This window comes from Mus caroli, unplaced genomic scaffold, assembly GCF_978045245.1.
Source record: "Mus caroli unplaced genomic scaffold, Mus_caroli_1 scaffold_6, whole genome shotgun sequence".
Lineage (NCBI taxonomy): Eukaryota > Metazoa > Chordata > Mammalia > Rodentia > Muridae > Mus > Mus caroli.
Window position 1 is genome coordinate 67,255,324 of NW_028227261.1, and position 24,603 is coordinate 67,279,926.

At 39.1% G+C, this 24,603-nt stretch overlaps 1 protein-coding gene across 3 annotated transcripts in view; it reads right to left on the minus strand.

Annotated features, from left to right (window-relative positions):
• Positions 1 to 24,603, minus strand: part of Focad (focadhesin) — a 314,502-nt gene that overhangs the window by 144,303 nt on the left and 145,596 nt on the right. For all 3 annotated transcript variants that reach the window (XM_021160670.3, XM_029475892.2, XM_029475894.2), the window contains one exon: positions 22,450 to 22,576. In XM_021160670.3, the coding sequence (XP_021016329.1) occupies positions 22,450 to 22,576 (127 nt within the window). The remainder of the gene's footprint in view (positions 1 to 22,449; positions 22,577 to 24,603) is intronic.

Genomic DNA, 24,603 nt, shown 5'->3' on the forward strand with positions numbered 1-24,603 from the left:
TGATCCGGCCGGATGAGGCCTGTGGCCCTACTCAGGCCGGTTTCTGCTTCCCTAACTCCCAAGTCTTTTAAGAGCAAAACTATACCAAGCTGCTCTTAAGCAAATTCTGAAAGTTCAAATTTTAATTTCCATAAAAATTCCACACATCTAAGTGAGCCATTAATGCCATGTGAAATTATTCTCAACAACTTTCAATACAATTGAGTATTTCAGAAAGTACCAGAAAAACATCTGTGCTACAGCAGTGATGAAGGAGCCTTCTGAGAAAACATGCAGCAGCTGCTGGTAAGCAAGGGAGAGAATGAGAGTCTATCTGCCATGGAAAGGAGCATTAAGGAAAGGATGGGAAGGGAGGGGGGCCACAAGAGTGGAGGCCAGGAACAGGAAAGAAATGAAAACAGGCCTTGGCATTCAGTGGTAAAGGGAGACAGGAGAGCTCTCCATCACTTTCCTCATTTTACTTCCAGGAAAATTCCACTAGCTTCACTATTCCTCCATCCCAACTTTAAAATAAATTGCTTGTTTATTTTTAACTAATTATTGTGTATAGAAAAATGTTTCTTCCCCACCCCAACACTTTTTAAAATAATTGTCTACTGCCACCCTCCAAGAAAGGTGAGAGGGCAAGTCATTAATAAAGGTATTTCAAAAATTAAGAAATCACTTATCTAAATGTGTTCTATAAAAGTAACAATAATAGTAACAACTAAAATAACTATCTCACAATCTTAAGTTCATTAACTATATTATATCCATGTGCTCATTCAATTAGATGCCAAAACAGATGATAAAACAATATGGTGCCCCTGACAGACTGTGACTTGAAAACAACAGGTGGATTGTGAAGAAGGCTCAGTGGGTAAAGCACTTTCCACAGAAACATGAGGACCACAATTCCAATCTACAGCATCCACTTAAACACCAGGTGGGCCCAGCAGCCCAACCCAACCCAACTGTAATCCAGACACTCCAGAAGCAGGCACAGGATCTCAAAAAAAAACAGCATAGACAGACTAGCTGAAATGGCAAGGACTCAGTTCAAGTAAGAAACCCTGACAACAGATAGGATGAAAAGTGAAAGGAAAACACCCAGTGTCAACCTTTGAACTCCATACACATGTGCCTGCAGACTTATAAAACATTTAAAGCATACATGTACAAGAGTGATCATCACATACAGTCAGGAAAAGTCACAAAAGCATGTATAGCATCCTCATATTCACACTGTGTGTGATTTCATTGTATATATAACATTATAATTTTTTTTCTGAATCTCCTGAATAATTTGATTTTTCAACTTTATAGGTTGGAATGAGAAATGTCACCAATTGTCTCAAGCATCGCAAAGTTTGGCCCTCAGTTGGTGCCATTGTTTCTGAAGATTTAGGTGGTACAGCCTTGCTGGAGGAAATACATATAGCTTGGGGGGGGGGGCTTTTGACATTAAAAATTCCCATCACTTTAATTTTACTTGGTTTGCACTCAGCTTTCGGTTCCAGGTGCGAGTTCTCAGCTCCCTCCTCTAGCTGTCACCCCATGACAAACTCACTACTCTGGAATCATAAGCCCAAATAAACTCTTTCTTCTATACACTGCCCTGGTCACAGTATCTTATCACAGCAACGGAAAAGTAGCTAAGACAGAAGTTGGTACCAGGAGGCCACAGTCTTGATGTGTACAACCTGACCATATTCATTTTTGTAGAAACGTGGAAGATCTGGAGCACTGTACTACAAAGGCAGTTGAATGCTATCAGCAGACCATGATGGGTCATCTTTTAAGAATCTTGGAAGAGAGTAATGCTAAGAGCCATACAGACTATGGAGGCACTACACAAAAAAGGGAAACAACATTTCACAGGGAACAAAGAAAGATGAGTTAGAAAGATGGCCAGAGGCTACTTGTGTGGTATTTTGGCAAAGCCTTTGGATGCTATCTACCCATACCCTAAGAATTTGACTGAGTCTAAACTTAAAGGCAATGGTCTAAGTCCTTTGACAAAGGCTATTTTAAGGCAAAATAATATTGAATCTCTGGAGCAGTTTTTATAAATGACAATTATACAGGTTTACAATTTAAAGGGTGAGTAATGCAAAAAATATAGATAAATAGAGCAAAACAGAAACAGAGATAGATGATTCATACATACATACATACATACATACATACATACATACAAACATATGTACTATACAGTTTAAAAAGGAAAAAAAGCTGCACCCTTTAAGCAAATTGCAGCCAAGCCTGTTCTGGAAGAGATAAAAAGCTCAGTCCCATTAGGGGAGGCCTTTATCTGGAATAGGCACTCTCAGAGCAGCCTTCCAACTTGGGAAAGAAAAGGCCTAAGGCCTTGTGTGCACCTAGAAAACTGAATAAGCACTACTTTTATTCAGGTTATTATATGCTCGTGGGGTCAGGAAGCCAGGGTCCATCCTACACTAGAAGCTGAACTTGTCAGTGCCATTCACATGATACTAGCCTTGGAGGCATAAAGAGTACAAGAGTAAAGGGGTCATAGAATCTGATTCCATGGCTTCTGAGAGCCAAGCTATGTGTTCCTGGCAGCAGGATTCCTGGTTGAAGACCCTGGGAAGCCATTGCCTAAAGCAATGAAAGAGAAGCCAGGGCTGTATTAGAAATGCCAAGATGTTGGACATGCCAAAGCAATGAAATATCTGCCAAGGAGGGCTTCACAAAGGGAGTAGAACCAATTTAAGAAAAAGATGTATGCTGCAGGCAACAAAGCTGGAAGGGCAGAGCCATCTGGATCCTTTAGACAGTGGACATGCAGCCATAGGATTTGGTCTTTGCGCTGCTGAGTTTCAGTCTTGCCTTTGGTCCAGTCTTTCCTCAGTATTCCTGAATTACTCTTTTGGTGGTTGTAATGTATATTCTGGGTTATTCTATGTTAGATTCATATCATTTGCTTCTTTAGGGGGTTCAATTAAGAGATTGCCTTGAGTCTCAAAAGATACTTTGAACTTAGGACTTTTAAACTTTGTTGAGACCATGGCCATGGGCACTTTTGAAGTTGGACTGAATGAATTTTGCATTATGTTATGGACATTTGACTACAGAGGCCAGGAAGTAGACTGTGGTGGCTTGAGTTATAAAAGCTGCCCATAGTCTTGAACACTTTAACACTTGGTTGCTGGCTGATGGCAGCTGACAGCACTGCCACGGTGAACTGTAATAGTCAGGAATCATTAGCCTAAATCAGCTCCTCCTTGGCCATGGTGTTTTATCACAGCAAAAGAAAGGTAAGTAATGCATCAACCATGTATATAGAATGCTTAGTACATATAATAAGTTAACAGAAATATATACTCCTTCATGGCTTTGATTCTTTTTAAATAAAATAATTTATTTGGTTTCCTATATCTTACATAAGCTTTGGATGACATCTAAAACTACTGTAACTTTTTAATTATATCTGGCACAGTGGCCACTCTTTCATAAGAACTGACATTTAGGGTTTCTCCATCCACCTACTTAAATTTTATTTTACAGGGAAACATGAAGGTTTAAAATAGTTATTCATACTTCACAAAACAGTGTTAAATGTCTTCTACCATACTTGGGAAACAAAGTTCCAAGGTTATGTACCATTTTAACCGACAAACACGTTTATTGCTCCTCCTTCCCAAAAACTCCAGCCAGGAACTAACAGCTATTCCTATGACATCAGCTAAGTATCCACTTGCAGGTGACTCCATAATCCATAAGCACACACCAGAAAAATACTAGGAGACACACAGACACTCAGACACATACACATATGAACACACTATCTTAAGGTACGTAAATGGATAAAACATTGCCCTTTTCCTATAAGACAAAAAGAGGAATAGCATCCTGGAAGAGGATGTAACCTGTAACTCCTAGAAAACATTATGCTATGTAAAAGTCATCTTTAAACACCACATACGTGTGGTTCACTTACATAAGGTGTCCCAAACTGTTAAGTCTATAGTTATAAGAAGTAGGATACTAGTTATATAAGGCTGAAAGTGGGGTACAGACAGTGGTGGAACATTCCAGGGTGACTGCTAAAGAGTACGGAGAGTCCTCTGGGGATGAAGAAACTGTTCCAAACCTAGCTGTTATGGTTGAAGACCTCTATGGACATAAAAACAGCAATCACTTTGTAAATAAACAGAGTGAATGTGTCCTTCTTACCGGTTGGGACATCTTCTGGATATATGCCCAGGAGAGGTATTGCTGGATCCTCCGGTAGTACTATGTCCAATTTTTAGAGGAACTGTGAGACTGATTTCCAGAGTGGTTGTACAAGCTTGCAATCCCACCAACAATGGAGGAGTGTTCCTCTTTCTCCATATCCTCACCAGCATCTGCTGTCACCTGAATTTTTGATCTTAGCCATTCTGACTGGTGTGAGGTGGAATCTCAGGGTTGTTTTGATTTGCATTTCCCTGATGATTAAGGATGCTGAACATTTTTTCAGGTGCTTCTCAGCCATTCGGTATTCCTCAGGTGAGAATTCTTTGTTTAGTTCTGAGCCCCATTTTTTAATGGGGTTATTTGATTTTCTGGAGTCCACCTTCTTGAGTTCTCTATATATATTGGATATTAGTCCCCTATCTGATTTAGGATAGGTAAAGATCCTTTCCCAATCTGTTGGTGGCCTTTTTCTCTTATTGACGGTGTCTTTTGCCTTACAGAAGCTTTGCAATTTCTATTCACCATTCCTATTTTCAAGTTATACTTCAGAGATATCGCAAAAAAAAATAGCATGGCACAAGAACAGAAACATTAAGTAAAATTAAGAATTCAAATGCAGGCTCATAACACCATAGGCATCTGATGTTTACAAAGATGACAGCAAAACATATTGGAAAAAGTCAGCATCTTCAACAAATGGTGCTTGCCAAACTAAAAAAGGACATGTACAAGAATGAAACCAGACCTTTCTCTTATCATGAACAAAATTCATTCTAATAGATCAAGGACCTCAAACTAAAAGCTGATATCCTAAATCTGATAGAGAAGACAGTAAAGAATATACTTACAGGCACAGAAAGAGATTCCCTCTCGAAGACTACGGAAGCACAGTAATACTGATAAAGTGGTCCATAAAACATTAAAAATATATGTACAATAAAAAAAGCCATCAATTCTGTAAGGAGGCAGCCTAAAAAAGTGGGGTAGGGAGAATATTTACCAACTATTTATCTAACAGTGGGTTAATGTCTAAAATATATAACAAACTCAAAAAACTAAGAAAACAGCAATCCAATTTTAAAATGGGATATTAAACAGAGTTCTCGAAAGAAAAAATATAAATGGTCAAGAATTTTTTTTTTAATTTTTCAACATCCTTAGCCATAAGCAAAATATAAAGGAAAACTACTTCATGGGATTTCATCTTATTCCAGTAAGAAAAATTAAGATGAATAAAATAATTGAAAACAAATACATGAATCTGGGGAAAAGAAAAGAATCTTACTCATTCTTAGTAAGATTCAGTGTGGAGGTTCCTCAAAGATCTCAACTCAACTGTACCACTCCAGAGCATATACCAAAAGGAATCTGTAACCTACTATAGAAATACTTGCTCATTCATGTTTGTTATTTTCTCATTCACAATAGATAAAAAGTGGAAACAGCTTGGATGTCTATGAACTGATGAGTGAGTCAGGAAAACATGGTTCATATATACACTGTAATACTATTAAGCTGTAAAAACTATAAAATTAGGAAGCTTACAAGTACATGGCTATAGCTGGAATTAAAATTTGTGAGTTAGGTAACCCAGATTCAGAAGAGCAAAGAACATATGCGCTCTCTAATATGTTGCCCTAACTTTGAATCTTTCAATGCATGCGTTTAAAGTAGAGTGCCTGTAGATGTCAGGAAACTAAAGAGTGATCGTGGGATAGGGTGGAGAGGGTAGTCCAAGGGGAGAGGAAGAACACAAACCACATGATAGAAAGGGGGGAGCCTAAAAGGGGAGGGAAGATTAAATGGTGAGAAGTGTAACAGTGGGTAGAGGCTGGGATAAAAAAGAAATTCTAAACCGCTTTGTAAATGCAATTTAGAAACTCAATATATTACACAATTCCTAAAATACATAGAATACATATGTAAGAAAATTTTATGGCCTGGAGGGATAAGATGGCTCAGCAGGTAAGAGCACTTGTTGTTCAGTTCCCAGAATCCACATGGTGATGCAAAACATTCTCTAACTCCAGTTCCAGTTGATTTGGCAGTCTCATCTGCGCTCCATGTATAGCAGGCATGTACATTGTGCACATACATGCAGAAAGAACATGTATACACAAAAAATAAGATAAATCTAAACCAGTATTCAAATGCAGTTCCCCTATATGAAGGATGGAGAATAATGCCTCTTTCAGGAATGTAGGTCAAAAACAAAGGTTTAGTATCAGACATGGGTTATCATGTCTTTGTGAGTTGTTGCTCACCAGGTCACAAAGACCTTCAAAACATTACAGATCATTGACATTGCTCTTGGAATTTGATGACACTGTCATAGGATATCAAGAAATCAAGCTGGTAATGACCTAAAAGCTTTATACCTACTGGGACGATTTCATATTGCTGAGAGCTGCAGGCCAGCAAGGGCTACATAGTGAGAACCTCAAACACATACAATTAAAATACAAGTGTATGTGTTTGAAGGGTGGAAAGAGTTATGAATTTGGGGGAACAAACTAGTAGGGGAGATATAAGGGGAAAATGATAAGGAGTGAGTTTGAAGAACTTGTTATGCATGTATGAAATTCTCAAACAATAATCATTTTCTATTTTTCTTTTTCTAAAAATATATTTTTTATATATTCTGATTACAGTTTTCCCTCCTCCAACTCCTCTGAGATCCCCACCTCCCCTCCCATCCAAATCTATACACTTTGTGTTTCTCCTTAGAAAACACATGGGGATCTAAAAAATAATAGTAAGATAAAACAAAGCCAAACAAGTCAGAAAAGGACAAAACAAACAAACAGAATAAAAAGAACCAAAGAAAAAGGACAAGAAACACACAGACACACAAAGACACACACATACACACACTGGACACTTGTACACTGCACACTTGCACACTGGACACCATAACATATAATCACAGGTCCTATAAAAATAAATGAAATAATTCTTAATTTTAAAATATATGAATAAATGCCGTGACTAAACACTTTTAAAAACTGCAGTGTATTCAATATGGGCTGCCTTTACACCAAAACCGTAAAGGTGATAGCCAGGGGCATCACGGAGAAATTTAGGGTAATGACCCCACACTCACAAGTGCATGTGCATGGTCTCTACTGTCCCCAGTAAGACACTCCATCACAAGGTGACAGGCCATGAAGTGGATGCACAGAGGTCCTAGGAAAGGTTTCTGCATCAGTGCAGGAGAGAAAGCAGGGCAGGGAGACAGTGGAGGGATATTCTCTTCCTGAGATCTCAGCACTGCATCAGGGGATCAATGAGGAAGATTCTGATAAGAAAATGCTAAGGACTCTGGATGGTGACACTCTCTCCTCCATGCAGGGCACTCAGTTTACATCCCATGGGTGCTGCTATAGTATTTTCAGTGAGCCTGAGGAAAACTGAAAAGAAAATCATTTACTGGGGCTGGAGAGGGGGCTCTGTGGTTAAGAACACACACTGCTCACACAGAGGCTCTAAGTTCAGTTCCCAGCACCCATGTCAAGAGGCTCACACTTGTCTGCCAGCTCTAGCTCCAGGGAAAATCCAAAGCCTCGGACCTCTGTGGACATCTGCAATCACCCACGTGCACATTCATGTGCCTTCCCCATTCACAAACAACCAACCATTAAACAGAAAGAAATCTGGGTGTTGGCAACTCTTTCTGTAGCGGGTACATTTCCAGCCCATTATTCCATGTGAGCACTACTAACAATTTCTCAGCGATGCTATTTTAACAGGAAAACATTCAATATACAAGTGGATGGGTGTGCCTGTGCTGCAATAACACTTCATTTGTAAGCAATAACAAACGGAGATTACACTCTTTTTGAGTTTTTCTACCTCCGGTTATTTCTAAGACCAGGCATTCAGCTTGTTGGATGTGTCAGCATTCGGCTTTGAAGTCCACCATCAATTTCCTACATTAATCATCACAGTGACAACCTGAAGAGCCCGGGTAGCTAGCAAGCTGGCTGCTACCTGGGTCATCCCACAGTACAGCCTCCACATTCACTGACATCAGGTGAAAGGCAGTGGCTGAAAAAGCTCATTTTCCCTTTGAGTTCTTTTATGCTTCCTCTCTGTTACAGGATTTTACCTGCTAAAACGTTTTTGGAAACTGAAGCTACTAAGGCCAGTGAAATTGAGCAGAAAGCACCAGGATGTTGGATGCTGCATTTACCTAGGTTGGCTCCGTCATTACACTTTAAGAAAGGGAGATGATGGAGATTTGGACCGTTCCTTTGACTCTATTCATCGTAACTTCAAGGGCAGGGAAAGAAGCAAAAGCAGACATCAACTTCACACAGGAAAGAAGGACAAAAACGTCTGTACTAACTTGACTTTCAGCCCTCATAAATATTGCCACAGAGGAGGAGAACAGTGCCTGGGATAAAAACACACATTATCGTAATGATTCCAACAATCTCCTTCAAGCCTGGCATCACTGAGGAACACACTGAGGAGGCTAAGTCCAGAGAAGCTCTGAGGTCTCCTCCAAGTGATACACTCCCACACTACAAGAACATAACTACAAACTTCTGCTGTTGCAAACAACAAGAAACAGGTAAGCTCTCCTGGCATGTTCTCATGCAGCTGAACCTCACTGCAGTCTAGGCAAATCATCAACAATGCCCACGGTCAGCATCGGCAGAGGAGACTCAAGTCCTAGGACTACATAACAGAAAGTATTAGGAATCCAGGTACAGGGGTCAGGCATGTTTTCCAAAAGACACTTAACAAGCATCAAGATGCTTCTGAAAAGCTGATAGACCATGCAGAATAATGGACAGGGAAATGCAGCAATCCCAAGTCATGCAGGCAGCAAGCAGGACAGAGGAAAGAAATTGCTGGGCTTGTAATTACACACCGTTGGACCAGCAACTCCTAGCTTATAGAAATATTGGAATATGTGTTAAAGTTTAACTCTATAGATGAAAACAGCAGCACTGCATACAGAGGGGGGGGGGGAAACAGCAACAAAATACCCAATCACAAACTGGTGAATGAACAATATATATATATATATACTTTGTAGCAAAGCACATATGCCTGTTAAAATACGTATATAGATACAAAGACATGAACAGTAAGCATTATAAAATTATAAATAGTACATCCTTTGAGTTACTTCTAAATAATGGCATTATGGTTTACTTTTCATTTCTAAGATTATTAATTTGTATTTTCTGATTATTTTTTAGACTTATTTATTTATTTTATGTACACACTGTAGCTGTCTTCAGACACACCAGAAGAGGGCATCAGATCCCATTTCAGATGTTTGTGAGCCACCATGTGGTTGTTGAGAATTGAACTTAGAATCTCTGTAAGAGCAGTCACTACTCTTAACTGCTGAGCCATCTCTCCAGCCCGTATTTTCTGATTTTTAAATAACAACCATGTACTATACAGCAAAAGAACATTTACAACTCAACATGCATATTCTACAGAGAAAATCACTGAAATAGTGAGCTAATATGGGATGAGGACTTTCATGGGCAATCCAGGCTGCCTTATAAATAAGTAGATGCTAGAGTTTCCTACTAAGCTAGGCCCTCTATTAAACCCATAGTCAGATATACAGAAGAGAATACACACTGAACCAGCTCACAGTTCTCAGACATGGTAACAAACATTTACTATCAATTATGATGATCACATAATGGGGTGCCATGGGGTACACTGGGAGAGACACAAAACTAAAAAGCCAGAAATTTTCACAAAGAACAACCAGGAATCCTTCAACAACCCTGTAATGGTTGATCTTCACTGTCAGCTCGACTGGATTGTAATGACTGGGGAGACACATTTGCTGTGTCTATGAGGACGAATCCGGAGAAGTTTAAGTAAGAACACCCACCCTGGGAGCTGACTGAGAACAAGGAAACGGAATAAATACCAGCTTTCCTCTTCCTCTGCCTTCTGCTCTGCCAGGATGAGCAGTCCCTGTCACACACTCCCATTGCCTCCAAGGCCAGAGTACCTTCAACCCCATGATGGACAGCACCTTTATGAACCATGACCCAGAACAATCCTGCCTGTCTCAAGTCTCATTAACAGTAAAAACGGTGATGGCCTTCTTAGACTAGTACAAATGTCCTGAATTTCCAAAGTAATCTGCATTGCTGCTTTCTAGGATCTTTTACCACTACAAATACATAAGCTCCTGAAACAGCCACTGGTTTAAGGTCTTGAACTTAGAGTAGAAGTTTCCTGGGGGGTAAAACCATGTTTGTCCTTGAGCCCTTATATCTGTAAAGTCTAGTAGCTCTTCATGCATGGTAGGCATACAAAGTTAATTCAGTAAATGAACTTGTAAATAAATGTAAATTTAAGGCTCTTGTTGACTAGATAATTATTTCAATTGTTCTACTTTGTAGCTCTTATGAATTGTGTAGTTGTAAACATTTTCTGTCTACATGCAAATGCTTCTGTTTGAACACATTTTCACTTATCTTGAGTATATTCCCAGAAATAGGATTTCGGGGTCACATAATGAGTAACTCAATGATTAAATTTTGAAATTATTAGGGACTGAGAGATGGCTTAGCAGTTAAGAGAACTTGCTGGGCTTGCAGAGAACCTGAGTAAAATTCCAGAACCCACATGGTGACTCACGGTCATCTGCAACTCCAGTTCCAGGCCAGCTGATTCACTTCTGGACTTTGAGGTCCCCAGGCACATACATGGTGCACACATGAAGACAAAACACTCATACACATAAAATAAATAACTCAAAAAACTATAAATAAATTAAAAGAAGTGTAGTTGGATGTCATGGAAAACAAGCCCTCTTGCCTATCTTTCAGTTAGTACAGTACCTTAGAATCAACTGCTCATAATACTGTTATAAACCAGGTAGATACCAACTCCAGCAAATCCCGAGTTTACTAAAACTGTATGTGGCTAAATACTGTCTCTCAAGCTCTCAACCATTCTTCAATGTTTTTTATTTATAAACTGGCAGCTACAATATATTAATAATTAATTTGGTCTCATATATATATATATATATATATATATATATATATGGAGATAGATACACACAAAAATACGCACACACACATACACACACACCTTTATAAAGTTCTTGCACATGCATCGGAAAAGAAAATACTAGACAAAATTTGAACATATGAAACAACTTCCATTACTAAAATTCAAAGTATCTTCTCATGTTCAACAATCTGTAAAGCTCTGGGTAATTCAAATGTACTTTAAGAACATAACACTCCAAATATCAGTATAAAATACTGCATATAATATATTCTGCCAGTAAGCACCTGAAAATATGTCATAACTGTAAGTCATTGGGAAGATATGAATCAAGACCACAATGAGGTTTCACTTCATATTTAGTAGAATTCATCAAATAAAAAAGACACAGTAATAAATGTTAAGAATGAAGAGATAAGTTGGGCATGGTAATCTCTCAGCTCTACAGAGATAGGTGGATTTCTGAGTTCAAGGCTAGCATGGACTACAAAGGGAATTCCAGGATCACCACAACTACACAGAGAAACCCTGTCTAGAAAACAAAAGAAAAGAAGTAAAATGGAGACAATCTCATTCATTCCTTGCAATAATGTAAAATGGCAGTCAGGGGAGATGGCTCAGCAGGTAAAGGTCTTGCCACTCAAATGTAAGGACTGGAGTTTGGATTCTTAGCATCTTAAGCAAATGCTGGGTAAACATGGTTGCTCACCTATAATCCCAGCCTTTGAGAGGCAGAGTCAACAGATCCCTGGAAAAAGCGAGCTAGCATTTGATTAGTAAAGTCTCTCAACCTCCAGGTTCCGTTGAGGAACCCTTTGTTGATATTGAAGGTATATATAGAAAAGATGGGGGCAAAGACTTAACATCAACTTACATATACACACATGTGCACACATACACACAATATACACATACATGCAAAGAAAAGAGTAGGCTGGGTATGATAGTACACAGGTTTGGTACCAGCACTCAGAGGCTAGGGAGACAGAGTTTTGAGAGTTCAAGGCCAGCCTGATATACATAGAGCTTTCCGGGCTAGCCAGGACCACAGAAAGATCCTGTCTTAGTAAATTAAAACTGGCAAACAAAATAGAATGAATGAGGAAATGAGTGAACATTCTTTCATTAAATATGAATTATTAAAATAAATATATCTTTTAAAAATAGGGGTTAGAGAGACAGCTCAGTGGCTAAGAAGGCTTGCTGCATAACCATGAAGACCCTAGTTTAGATCCTAGCACAAATATAACAAAACTGGGTAAAAACCTGTAGCACCATCAATGTAAGGGGCAGAGACAGAACTTAGCTAGGCTGGAGGACAGCAATCCTCCAGAGGAGATCCAGGACAGCAAGGATTACTCAAACTCTGTCTAGAAAACAAAGCAAAAGGAGTTAAAGAGAGGAAGTCTCACACATTCCTTGTAATAATGTAAAATAGCAGTAAGGGGAGACAGCCTAGGGATGAACAGCAGGTTCAAAGAGAGGTCCCACCTGAAGGGAAGGAGGAAAAGGATGGAGGAGAAGACCCAATACCCTACTCAAGATGTACAATGTTCTACTCAGGCCTCAATGCATAGGTGCACACTCTTTCACATATACATGTATATACACCACACACACACACACACACACACACACACACACACACACATGCAAAGCAAAGCAAAGCAAAGCAAAGCAGTACACACACTTTGAAAGACAGTTTTGTAATTCCTCAAGAAGCTATCATTCATCCCAAAAAGAAAATTCCTAGGAATATCCTTAGAAAAGGAAAAGATAAAATATCTCTATAAAAACCTACAAAGAGATGGAATAAGTATCAGTTGGTAGAGTGATGACCTAGTAAAGAAGGTCCTAAGTTCAATCCGCAGCACCACCAACACCAGGCCGCTAGCACACAGGCCTATAGTCCAGGCATTCTTCCAAAGATGGACGTACAAGGCTCAGGAGTTTAAGTTTTATCTTAGCCTCAGTCACTTCCTGGCTACTCTGACACACAAGAGACACTGTCTCAAAAAACAAAAAGAAAAAACAAACACTTTATACACTGATACCCAGAGCAGCACTAACACAAGTACTCTCACCAACTAAGCCATACCCCTGGGCGCCTATGTATCTTTTAAAAGCTATTACTCAGTCTCAGTCTATCACAGGAATGATGAAAACATTCTAGAAGTTCGAAGATGGATGTATATCTTGCTGAATATACTTTTAAGAACTGAATTCTATACTTTGAAAGTAAAGTTCATGGTGGTTAATTATGTATCAATAAAGGCTTTTTATTTTAGTACATACTTGTCAGGAAAATAGTTTTCACAAAGTTCAAAAACAAGAAGAAGTGAACAAATTATTTGTGTATAGGTACACCTACAGATAACATGAAGAGACAATAAAAATTCACAAATCAAGCTCAACAGTGCTTCAGAGAGGCACTAAGAATTTATATCTGGGATTAGCAGAGCTAATGAAATGAATGAATGAGATATAAATCTCTACATGCTCACACATACCCTATAGGTTTACTTGTATACACACATGCTCTGGAGTGGCTGTATACATACATAATCTGGAGTGGCCATATTCTAAAAAGGAGAGGTGGCATCATGACTAACCTTTATTTTGGGACAACACCTCCAAAACATCCTCTGGATATCTGATGCTCCCTGTACCTTAAGTTCTGCTCCCTTGGAAGTTTTGGTTGTCCTGCCAGTGGATACAACAGTCTATGAAATGTAAACTTAGATTCCCCAGGCTACATTAAGGTTCTGATGCCCTTAAGCAAACAGGCTCAGAAAGGTATAACACTGTTATGAGAAGTTATTGGTCCAGATTACTATGGGGAAATTGGATAGCTTCTCCACTCTGGAGGTAAGAAAGATTATGTCTGAAATGCAAGAGATTCTTTAAGATGTCTCTTTGTGCTACCATGTCCTGTTTGACTAAAGTCAACAGGAGTCTAAAACAAGCCAATCCAGGCACAAAGACAAAGGACCCAGACTTCCAGGAATGAAGATGGATCACTCCTCCAGACAAAGAGCCAAGCCCAGCCGAGGAGCTTATAGGGGATGGAGATAATACAGAATGGGTAGCCAAGGACGGGAGCTGGAGCTAAATATCAGCTAAGGTCATGTGGCCAGTTGCAAAAAGAAAAGGGCTGTAATTATCATGCATGTTTGTCATATTAACATTTGTGCAAATTGTTGTTAACTTTCCTCAATTTTTTTATCATTTGAAATAATATCAATGGTTATCATATTTAAGTCATGAGACAGTAAAAGAATGTCCCTCAAGGAACACTACTACCTTTTCTAAAATATATTATGTGTTTATGGTTATACATGGAATATATATGGTTAGGCATAATTATGACCTGGCTACTGTTTTCATTTAGAAATTAAGCACAACATAAAGAGATATGATTATGTGCCAAATAGTCAAAGATAGGTTGTAATAGCTAGTCTTGGTTGTCAACTTGACTGCATCTGGAATTAGCAACCCAAGATCTGGGTGAGGAATTTTTAGTTAATTGGATCACTTGAGATCCTAAGACCTAAGCTAAATCTAGACCACACTTTCTAGTTGTAGCCTGTGGAAAGGACATGGAAGAGGAGATTTTGTTCTTCGCCTGCTTTCCCTTATTCTCAACGGCAGGTTTATATATCCATCACTGGTGTTAGTGTCTAATTCCTCGGAATGCCAACATATATTAAAGACCAGCTGGCATCTCAGCCAGTCTTAAGACTTTCCATCAGGAGACAGACATTATTGGACTAGCTGAACAACAGTCTGTAAGTCAGTCTAATAAATCCTGTTCACACACACATACACACACACACACACACACACACACACACACACGTTCATCGGTTCTACTCCTCTGGAGGCCCCTGACTAATATACTCGATTAAACATATGTTCCTCTGATATAAGTAGAGGCAAAAAATGCACCAATCCAGAGAAATATGAATAATATTTAATTTCTCCTTTAATATAAAGGCAAAACAAGTACAGTTTTTCTTCATATTATATGGGCCATTTAGAAACCATTCTTGGTAATACTGGGAAACTGCAATACTAAACACACAAGACACTGGGGAACTAACATAGACACACTTCATCTCTGGAAGTTTTTAATCAGTAACCTCCATTTTTCAAACCCCTTTAGAGAATCTACCTGACACACAAGATATCATTGCCATTCATTTTCCTGCAGAGTCCGTAACTTAGCTTGAGTACCTGACACACAAGTCAAGGAGAAGGAAATTTACTCCAGTTCAGAGTACAAATACAACACAAATGGAGCAGGTCAATGACATTGTTACATCTGACTGTACCTCTATCATTAGAAATCAAAACCATATGACCCCGTCAACTGTTTAAGTGACTAAATTCCTCAAATGGCAATTTACATAAGTAGAGGCCCAGTGCCATAGCCCTGAAACAAGAGGGGCAGTGCGCAGGGAACACCTTACTCACTGCTTAATTCAGACCTTAGGCATAATGCATTCCATTATGCTACTTTGAGATTCTTAGGGCAAAAAAATCATGAGGCAAAAATGCAAAGCTCTCTCTCTATTACTGAAGTAGCCTAAATCATAATAACCCATGCACATGCAAAATGAAAATATAAGACTACATTTAGAAGGATACCCAATGAAGAAAGAAGCAGTTTTCTGCTGGTTAAGGAAAGTCTCTCAAACGTAAAATCCTTTAAAGAAACTGCACACACTGTACCCTGTCCAGACTTCTTTCAGGTTGACATGTGAGGAGGACTCAGAACATTCCCGTATGAAGACTTACCAATGCCTTGCCCTCTTAATTCCACATACTCCTTAAAGCAATTTAACTTCCCTCCAGCAATTACAATGAATATGATTTTAATCACAGAATCAAGGTTAATTCCAATCAGGGGTCACTAGTGTTTGTAGCAATGAGTCTCTTGGTGGTATTTTAAACTAGGCAGATAAAAGGTAAAATACTCCTGTTCTTTTAGACATTTATATAGCACAGAAATGAGTTTAAGCACATCTGAGATGACATTTTTATGAAAAGCATGATTTTATGTCATTTGAGACCAGATAAAAAGCTTTTGAAATAGCCTTGCTAATTTCTTGGAAGGAACCAAAATAATGCTTTCAATCGGATCTCAAAATGCAAAGCCTTTCAAACCATTAACATCATTTACTGTGCTGCCCTCCTTCACTGATGGCCTTTCTAGTCCCTATGTCCTCATTTACCCCCGAAAGGGAAACCTGCTCCTTGGATAAGCTTAAACCAATATATTTTATTCACTGCAACGGCAGAGGGGTACAATTAGCATCAGTTCAGTCACATCACTATTCCCAGCTCAGTGGCATTGATTCAGATGAGCACAATTTGCAGCCACTGAGTCCAACGGCTCTGATGCTAGCTGGCATCATTAAAACCCTCCCAGTGTCCAGCCCGTTTGATCTTTTAAAGAATGCTTTCCGTGTATGACTGAGAGCCGGAAACTGCCAGCTGGACACTGTGCACAGCCTTCGCGCTCACTCACAGACTACTCACGGCAGCTAATACTCCTTATACCCAGGATTCTGATTCAAGACAGAAAATTCTTCAGAAAAGAATCCATAAACATGAAATATACTCTAAAATGTATTAAAAGAGCTTCATGGAGCAAGGGAGATCCTGAAAGTTATCATTTCTAAGGATAAAGTATTGCAGAGATCCTAACAAATATTAGAAAATGGCAGAGGACTGGAAACTGCAGAGGGGAAGACAAATCAGGAAGTGGCAAAAAAAATCAAAACCTCAGTTTTTAAATTTCATACTGAAGGTTCTGATATAGAACTCAACATCCCATAATCTCTCAATGTTTCCTTTCTAAAATGTAAAAACAACCAATTAAAATGTAGTGGGAAACTAAGTTGGTGTATTTAAACACACACACACACACACACACACACATTATTTTTATTTCCACACATGGCTTGTAAGTACTGAATCGTAGCCATTGTATAAGTATAACACATCCAGTTAAAATTTTATTTCAAGAATAAGAAACTATATTTTAAAACCTGCTTGAAGAAAAGCAGAGTACATGTTATAATATCCACATATGTTTAATAAAAGGCAAGTTCCTGCTGTCCTTTTAAAGTTAAAAATACAACCAAACTACAACTTCAACTGCAAAGAGTCATTGTGTAGAATATAAAAAGCACAGCATGGAAATAGATTCAACAAATGTACAAAAAGAGTTTTCATGCCCAGAAAGAACTGAAGGCATCAAAAAATAGGCCCCACACTACAAATAACAGAGGGCAGTTCACAAAGACCAGCAAATCCACTCACTAATGCATAGCAAATTAAACTTAATCAACTCCTCTGCAAGGTTATGCAGCCAATCCACCTTTAAAAGTCTCCACAAACAAAACCAAGAAACAACAAAGAGGTCCAGAGCGCAGTAAATACCAAATCCACAGTAGGCGACAGAAGCCTTACTGTACACAGCTGAGAAAACCTGCCATGCAACAATGGATCACATTTCCATACTAAATTATATTTATCACGCTAAAAATGCTTAGACAAAATGCAAGATTTCTATTGGGCATTTTTATATCACACTAACTCTCTAAAACGTTCCAGACCTGCTGCGTCCCATTGAAAATTGTTCCTACCCCATGGGGTTGTAAAGGAGACCTTAGACAAAGGGTTAGGATGATGGGAGAGGGCAAGGACAACTACCCTCCACCATGATTTCAGAAAATAAATAAATAAAAGAGGATAGAATAGCCAAAACATACCGCTGGCGGAGGGTATCTCAGGGGAAATCACCGCTGTGACAAATGGCCTGAAATGAACTCTTCCAGCGGTCAAGAAGCCCCAGGAAAGGCCCCTCCCGTCCTTAACTACTGCTCAGTTGTACAATGCTCTGCTTTGAAAATGTAACACCCTGATGGTACTGGGCAAGATGAAAGAGCTTTTCTCAGTGATTCTGAAACGCCTATTAATTTTTGCCACAACAGACTCACAGCTGACTGAGAAAACACTGGGCTGGCGTGCCTCCTATCCCCATCTTAAGACCTTAAGAGAGAAAGTGTTCAAAGAGAATGAGACCTCTTTCTGAGTGCAGTGCACCGACTTTATTTCTGCACACACTATTTGTTTGTTTGTTTGTTTTAATCTAACCCTGGGCGACTTGTTCACACTGGAAGTTATGTTCACCCTAAAAACTTTAAGTTGACTATGTAAAATTCCAGGCATCTTGGGACTCACTCATTTGCACTTCTGTGCATTCTATGACTGAAAGAGAAAACTTCAAACTGTTCCTTCAAACTTTATCACATTTGCTAAGGCAACAGTACAGTAGGAAGAGAATAAATCAGACTGAACAATCAGATGTCCACATAGTCGAGCAATTCATAGAAATTTAGTAAATTAGAATTTCTAAGGTGTTCAGTAAATAAGATTGTTCCTTCACCATAAAATGAAATACTATAATCTATAAATTAAAAAAGGACATGATGACATTACTAGTCATCAAAGAGATATTAGCCAAGAAAAATATTATCCTAAAAGAAAAATGTGAAGTCAAAAATCAATATATTAACTGTCTTAAAGAAGAAATGAATTATCAGCTTATCTGGTCAGCTGAGATTTCCAGGAGCTTTGCTGAGGTTTTTTTGTTTGTTTATTTGTTTATTTAGCCAAGTAGAACCACAAGCCACATAATGTAAATATAGTCATTGCTCTGACCACTCAGCATTTGACCAGACTCCATCCTTTTAGAAACCTGCCCTAGGGAGACACATAAATGAGTAAGCAGCAGTAGTTTTTAAGACGACCCCGACTCCACTGAGGACTAACAAAGTTCATCATTTCGACTTTCAAAGCCAAAGACTTCCTCAGCTAGCAAGCTTACAGGGGAGAGGGACAACGTCGACACCGCACTGCTGTACTTCTTACACAGACTCAAGGTTTGGAAAGCTCTAGAAATCAATTTTAAATGTTTTTCTAGCTGATGTATTTTCTCAAAGCCAGGGTTATTCAGTTTGTGTTCTTATCTTTATTGATTTCTCCACTGTTTCAGGCTATCTTTCTGTACACATAATGATATTTGATAGTCAAAGACATGAAGAGGAATAGATGGACAAATCATGACCACATGCTTCTGGGAAACAGATTCATAACTATGTTGAATATGTCCATTCTTGAACCTGGTGATTACACCAGTATTTCACACATGTTACCAATTAGAAAACAGAATACACGGCCTCAGGGAATGAATGTTGACTTCTGAGGGTAGCACACCAACCAAAAAGAAAAAACTAGCCCCAAGATAGTAAATATTGAATATGACCTAGAAGAGATGGTGAACTGAATAAATGTCATGACTTTAGCATACATCACAGGACAGAACAGCAGCCAATTCACAGCGAAAATGCACAAACATAAAGTGTGAAAAGCCTTACACAGCACAGAAAGAAAGAAAGCTACCATCAAGGTAGAGGTTTTTCTTACTTATCTAGAAGAACATAAAGCTATCAAGTACTAGATGTCAATAAAGGACATGATTATTACCAAAACTAACAATAATAGAGTTTCAACAAATGAAACCCCTCAGGACATTTGCAGTATTATGAAGAAAACATGGCATGTAGTATATTCATCGATAAAAGTTTATACTCTAGACAAGAAATATATAGAAAATAAAGAATAACAAAATAAAAGATTTTGACACACAACTAAGAAACTAAGTTAACTGATTGATGGCTTTATTCTATGATTTCTTACTTCTCATCTTGCTGCCAAACATGATTTAGGGCCACTAACTGCTAGTGCTAGACGTTGTTTCTTTCTTAATTTCTGGTGGTTTGTTTCTTTGTGCTTGGGTTTTTCTGTTTGAAGACAGGGTTTCTCTCCGTAGCCCTGGCTCCCCTGAAATGTGCTCTAGAGACCAAGCAGCACAAACTCTACTACGAGCTCTGCCTCCTGCACTGGGATTAGAGATGTATGGCATCACAGCAAGTTTCAGTCAGAAGAGGGTTTTTCAAAGAAGAGTTTTTGATTTAAAAGTAGATGTGATATACACAATGGTAAGAGGAAGGAGACCAGATGAGAATGAATAACTCCTTTATCCTAGGAGAGAAGTAAGAGAGGAGCTTTATTTAGTGGAACACCTAGACAAGATGCCTCAATGCCGTTAGGACCATGTTCTCAGCCTGTGGGTCTCCACCCCTTGCCGAGTTGAATACCATATTTCTACATCATGATACATAACTGTAGCAAAATAACAGTTATGAAGTAGCAGTGAAATAATTTTATAGTTGGGACTCACCACAATATGAGGAACTAAAGGGTCATTGCATTGGAAATAATGAGAACCACTGCTCTAGGAAGAACACTGAGAAGCAAGGAAAGACGGTTTTCTAGTGAGCTCAAACTTATATTTGTAAGTAAGGGTTTGGGTCAGTGAACGGATTTAAGGCTAAGTATTCAGAAATCCCAAATGGTGCCATTAAGTATGCAATGAGGGAAATGAAGCTTTCGTAATGAGGGAGAAGATAGCACTGAAAAAAGAAATCACTCATATGTTATGTGAATGTCAGGGAAAAGAACAAAGAACTACTCAAAACTTCCTTGAGAGACTCTACCTAACTAGGTACCACCTAATCAGGGGCAAGTCCAACATCTGACAATACAAATATGGACAACATTAGGCAACGGTCTTTCTCAATGCATCTCCGTTTGTCTCCATCTGTAGCATAAGTATGACTAAGTGATTTGACCAAAGCACATACTCCAGTAGCTCTTAGTCCTTATGGAATACATTTTCACCTCTGCTGAAAAACAAAGATGTTCCCTATGACAGACAATGTTGTCTCTACCTTCTGTACTAACTATGACTAGTAATGATGTCTTAGATAAATGGGTTAAGAAAACCGCTTGACAAACTCAGTGCAGCCCCTAAAAGATAAGTATTAATATTCCTGAGTCTTCCACTAACAGCAGAGGATGGGTCAGGGTGAGAAAAAATGAAATTAGAGGAACAAAAAGACTAAATTACTATTTTGTTAGAAAAAAAGTTAACTGGGATAAAAATTTAAAGGAAGTACTTCAAAGGGGCAAAAAAAGAAAGGTCCTTTTGGGAGGTGGATGTATATGACACACTGTTTTCTCAGCTGTTGTTAAAAAATGTTTAACGATAGGATCTTGCTATTTATTGAGAAAAAGATATAATTAGTAAAGTAGTACATTGCAGTGCCAGATGACAAACTGAAGCTACAGAAAGTAGAAGTCAGTAAGCTCAGTGAGCTGTCATCTGCTGTATCAGTCCTGAGAAGGTCTAACACCTTTCCAACTGCAGGCCAGCAGATCTGTCTGACAGAATCATCCTGAGAACACTTCCTTTGCTGAACAGGGGCTACATTCACTGTCTGGAGAAGGGAGTGCTCACACAGCACAAACTACTCTCAAACCAAGATTCTGAGTAAATGTCTCTGAGGTCTATTCTCCTGCCAATTCCTGGACTGTAACCCTTGAAGACAGGCATAGTGTTTAACATAAGGGTAGTAACATACAAACACTGGGTGTTGTTATTGTTTATCATATAGCAAGTTTCATCAACATCATCATCATCGTCATCGTCATCATCATCAACAACAACAAAGACCATAATTAGCTACAACCCCAAGAGAGTTCTCATTCCCTTAGATCCTGCAGTGTACACACATACTTTGTCAAAAAACACTGGCTAGACGAACAGATGAACTTCGATGTGATTCTCCTATTTGTTCAAAACAGTAAAGATTCTCTTTGTCTGGGAACATCTAGATTTCAGGCAATGACTTGCAAGTCTGTTCTGCTCCTCACCCATCTGGCAGTCACCAGGAAGGCACACGCTTCCTTTGCCAGCCTTCAGGTCACTCATGATTTACTCTGAGGACACAAGGACCACTGACCTATGGCTTCTTCTTTGTCTTGACTGATTCTAAAATTCTTTAATCAAAAAATTAAGAAGTAAACGTATTCGACAGCTCCATACATAACCTCTCAACATAACAAAAACAAGTAAGACCAAAAATAGGGTCTCTGTAGAGTGTTAAGCTGATAAACCAAAATCTCTCAGAAAATAACTTACGCAGTCCTGTTCTACTCTCCCCTCGCCCCCAATAAAAACAAATCTTAGAATTAATACTGAAATGTTCACTTACTCAAATTTGATCTTACATCCTTGTAAAACAGCTGAAGAGTTAAAATGAACCATTCAGAAGTGCCTACCTCAGCCTGGCAGAGTGCATGAAGACCTTGTAACACCAAGGCGGCTGGAGTAGCTTGATCAGGCTTGGTGCATTCATTCAACACCTGAGAAATGGCTGCGAGCATGTCTGCACCATGCTGATAGGGCCTACAACAAATGACAGGCTCAAGTCAAAATTAGAGCCAGAGTCATTAATACTCCCAAATTTTGGACGATAATAAAGGCATTAATTCTTTTTTAACCCCATTAACTTCTAAAGATTCACCCTTAAATACTAAAAACACATGTTCTTGAAGATTTTTATGATTATTATCTACTGATACTACTACTACTAATTTAATGCTTATTTTTATAAGCAGTTAAAAAAAGAAGACACTTTACAAATCCATGCATATACACGTGTCCATGTGCACATGCACACGCATGTCTATGGGTACCACTTCTTCTGCAGGTTTACTTGCCTCTGACACATGGAGGTCAATCATTCTCTGCCTGATTTTTTTCAAACAAGGTCTGTCACTGGACCTAGGGCTTACTTTTTCAACTAGACTCGGTAGCCAGAAAATTCCAGGGATCCAACTCTCTCCATTCTACCACTGGGTTAAAGACAGGAATCAACATCCTCAGCTTTCGTGTGGGCATGGGGGATGCAAACTCGGGTTCTGATGCTTGCTCAGCAACACTACCCATGGAACTATCTACACAGCCCTGAAGAAGGTACTTTTCAATGAGTTTTCCTCTCTACGTCATAAATTCTGTTGTCAGAATTGGCAAATTTTCATTATTTATTTACTTTACATCTGGACTGCAGCCCTGCTCCCTCCTCTCTTCCCAGTCCAACCCTCACATTCCCTCTCCCCATTCTACCCTCTCTTTCTCCTCAGAGAAAGGAACACCCCCACCCCATGGATACCAACCCACCATAGCATATCAAGTCAGAGCAGGACTAGGCAGAGCCTCTCCATCTGAGGCCAGACAAGGCAGCCCAGCTAGGGCAAAGGGATCCCAAGACAAGCAACAAAGTCAGAGACGGCCCCTGCTCCAATGGTTAGGGGCCCACATGAAAACCAAGCTGCACATCTGGCCTAGGTCCAGCTCCCAAATGTTCTTTGGTGGCTGGTTCAGTTTCTATGAACCGCCATGGGGCCAAGTTAGTTGACTCTGTGGGTCTTCTTATGGTGTCCTTGACCCCTCCCGCTCCCTTAAACATTCCCCAATTTTTAACAATGCTAAATTAATGGAAAATCTTTATAGAAAGACAAACCTATCTCTGTCTGGTGGTGGTTCTGGAATCAGATAGTGAGTATGAAAGCAAACATTGGAAATCAGATAATTCATGGCCGTGACACTAAAAATCACCATGATGATAAACATACTAATACAAGAGATGATGGGCTGTATGTCTATCCCACACCAGGCTACTTTCATGCATGTCCTACACCCTTCTTCTCCTACCTCTTCCACATACATTGTGCCACCCCTAGAATATTAGGTTTAAACCTAACAACTGCTCACATCTACTTTCTGAAAACCTCCAGGACATAAGGTCTTTCTCTAACTAACAATCAATAAATGAAACTGCCTGACAAGATTCTTCTGTCTCATTATCCTACTAAAGAAAATGATTTTCCAAAGCTGGGGGGGGAGGGGGGAACTGATATATTTGAGAACAGAAAAGAAAAGAACATGAGTAAGTTCTCAAGACTGATCTAGTCTGATCCAGTCTTTCCTGTACCTCAACCTTCCCTGGAAAATAAGAATGTCGGCTAAAAACTTGTCTTTGTAATTTGTTCCATGCCAAGATTTTAATAACATCCAGACACACCAGTCTTGAGTTACATAAGTGTGGTTTTTTTTGTACTATATAGTCTGTGCTTGCTGTATTGTACATAGTCACAGAAAAGAGACAGAAATGCTAAGCTTTATATTCTTACACATTCTGACTCAAGATCTTACTGGACACAGGCATGATGCATGTCATGAGCAACGGTGTCTACCTCCTGCAAACCAGCAGGACACATCATTTACTCTGGGATCCTGGACAGAGTACAGTATGTTCACAGGAATCCTACATTCTTACAGTCTAGCATGCATGTAAAGCTGCTGAGCTAGAAATTATATCAAATGCACCCAATCTACTTCCCCTACTCAGCTTTACTTCCCCCCATCCAAGG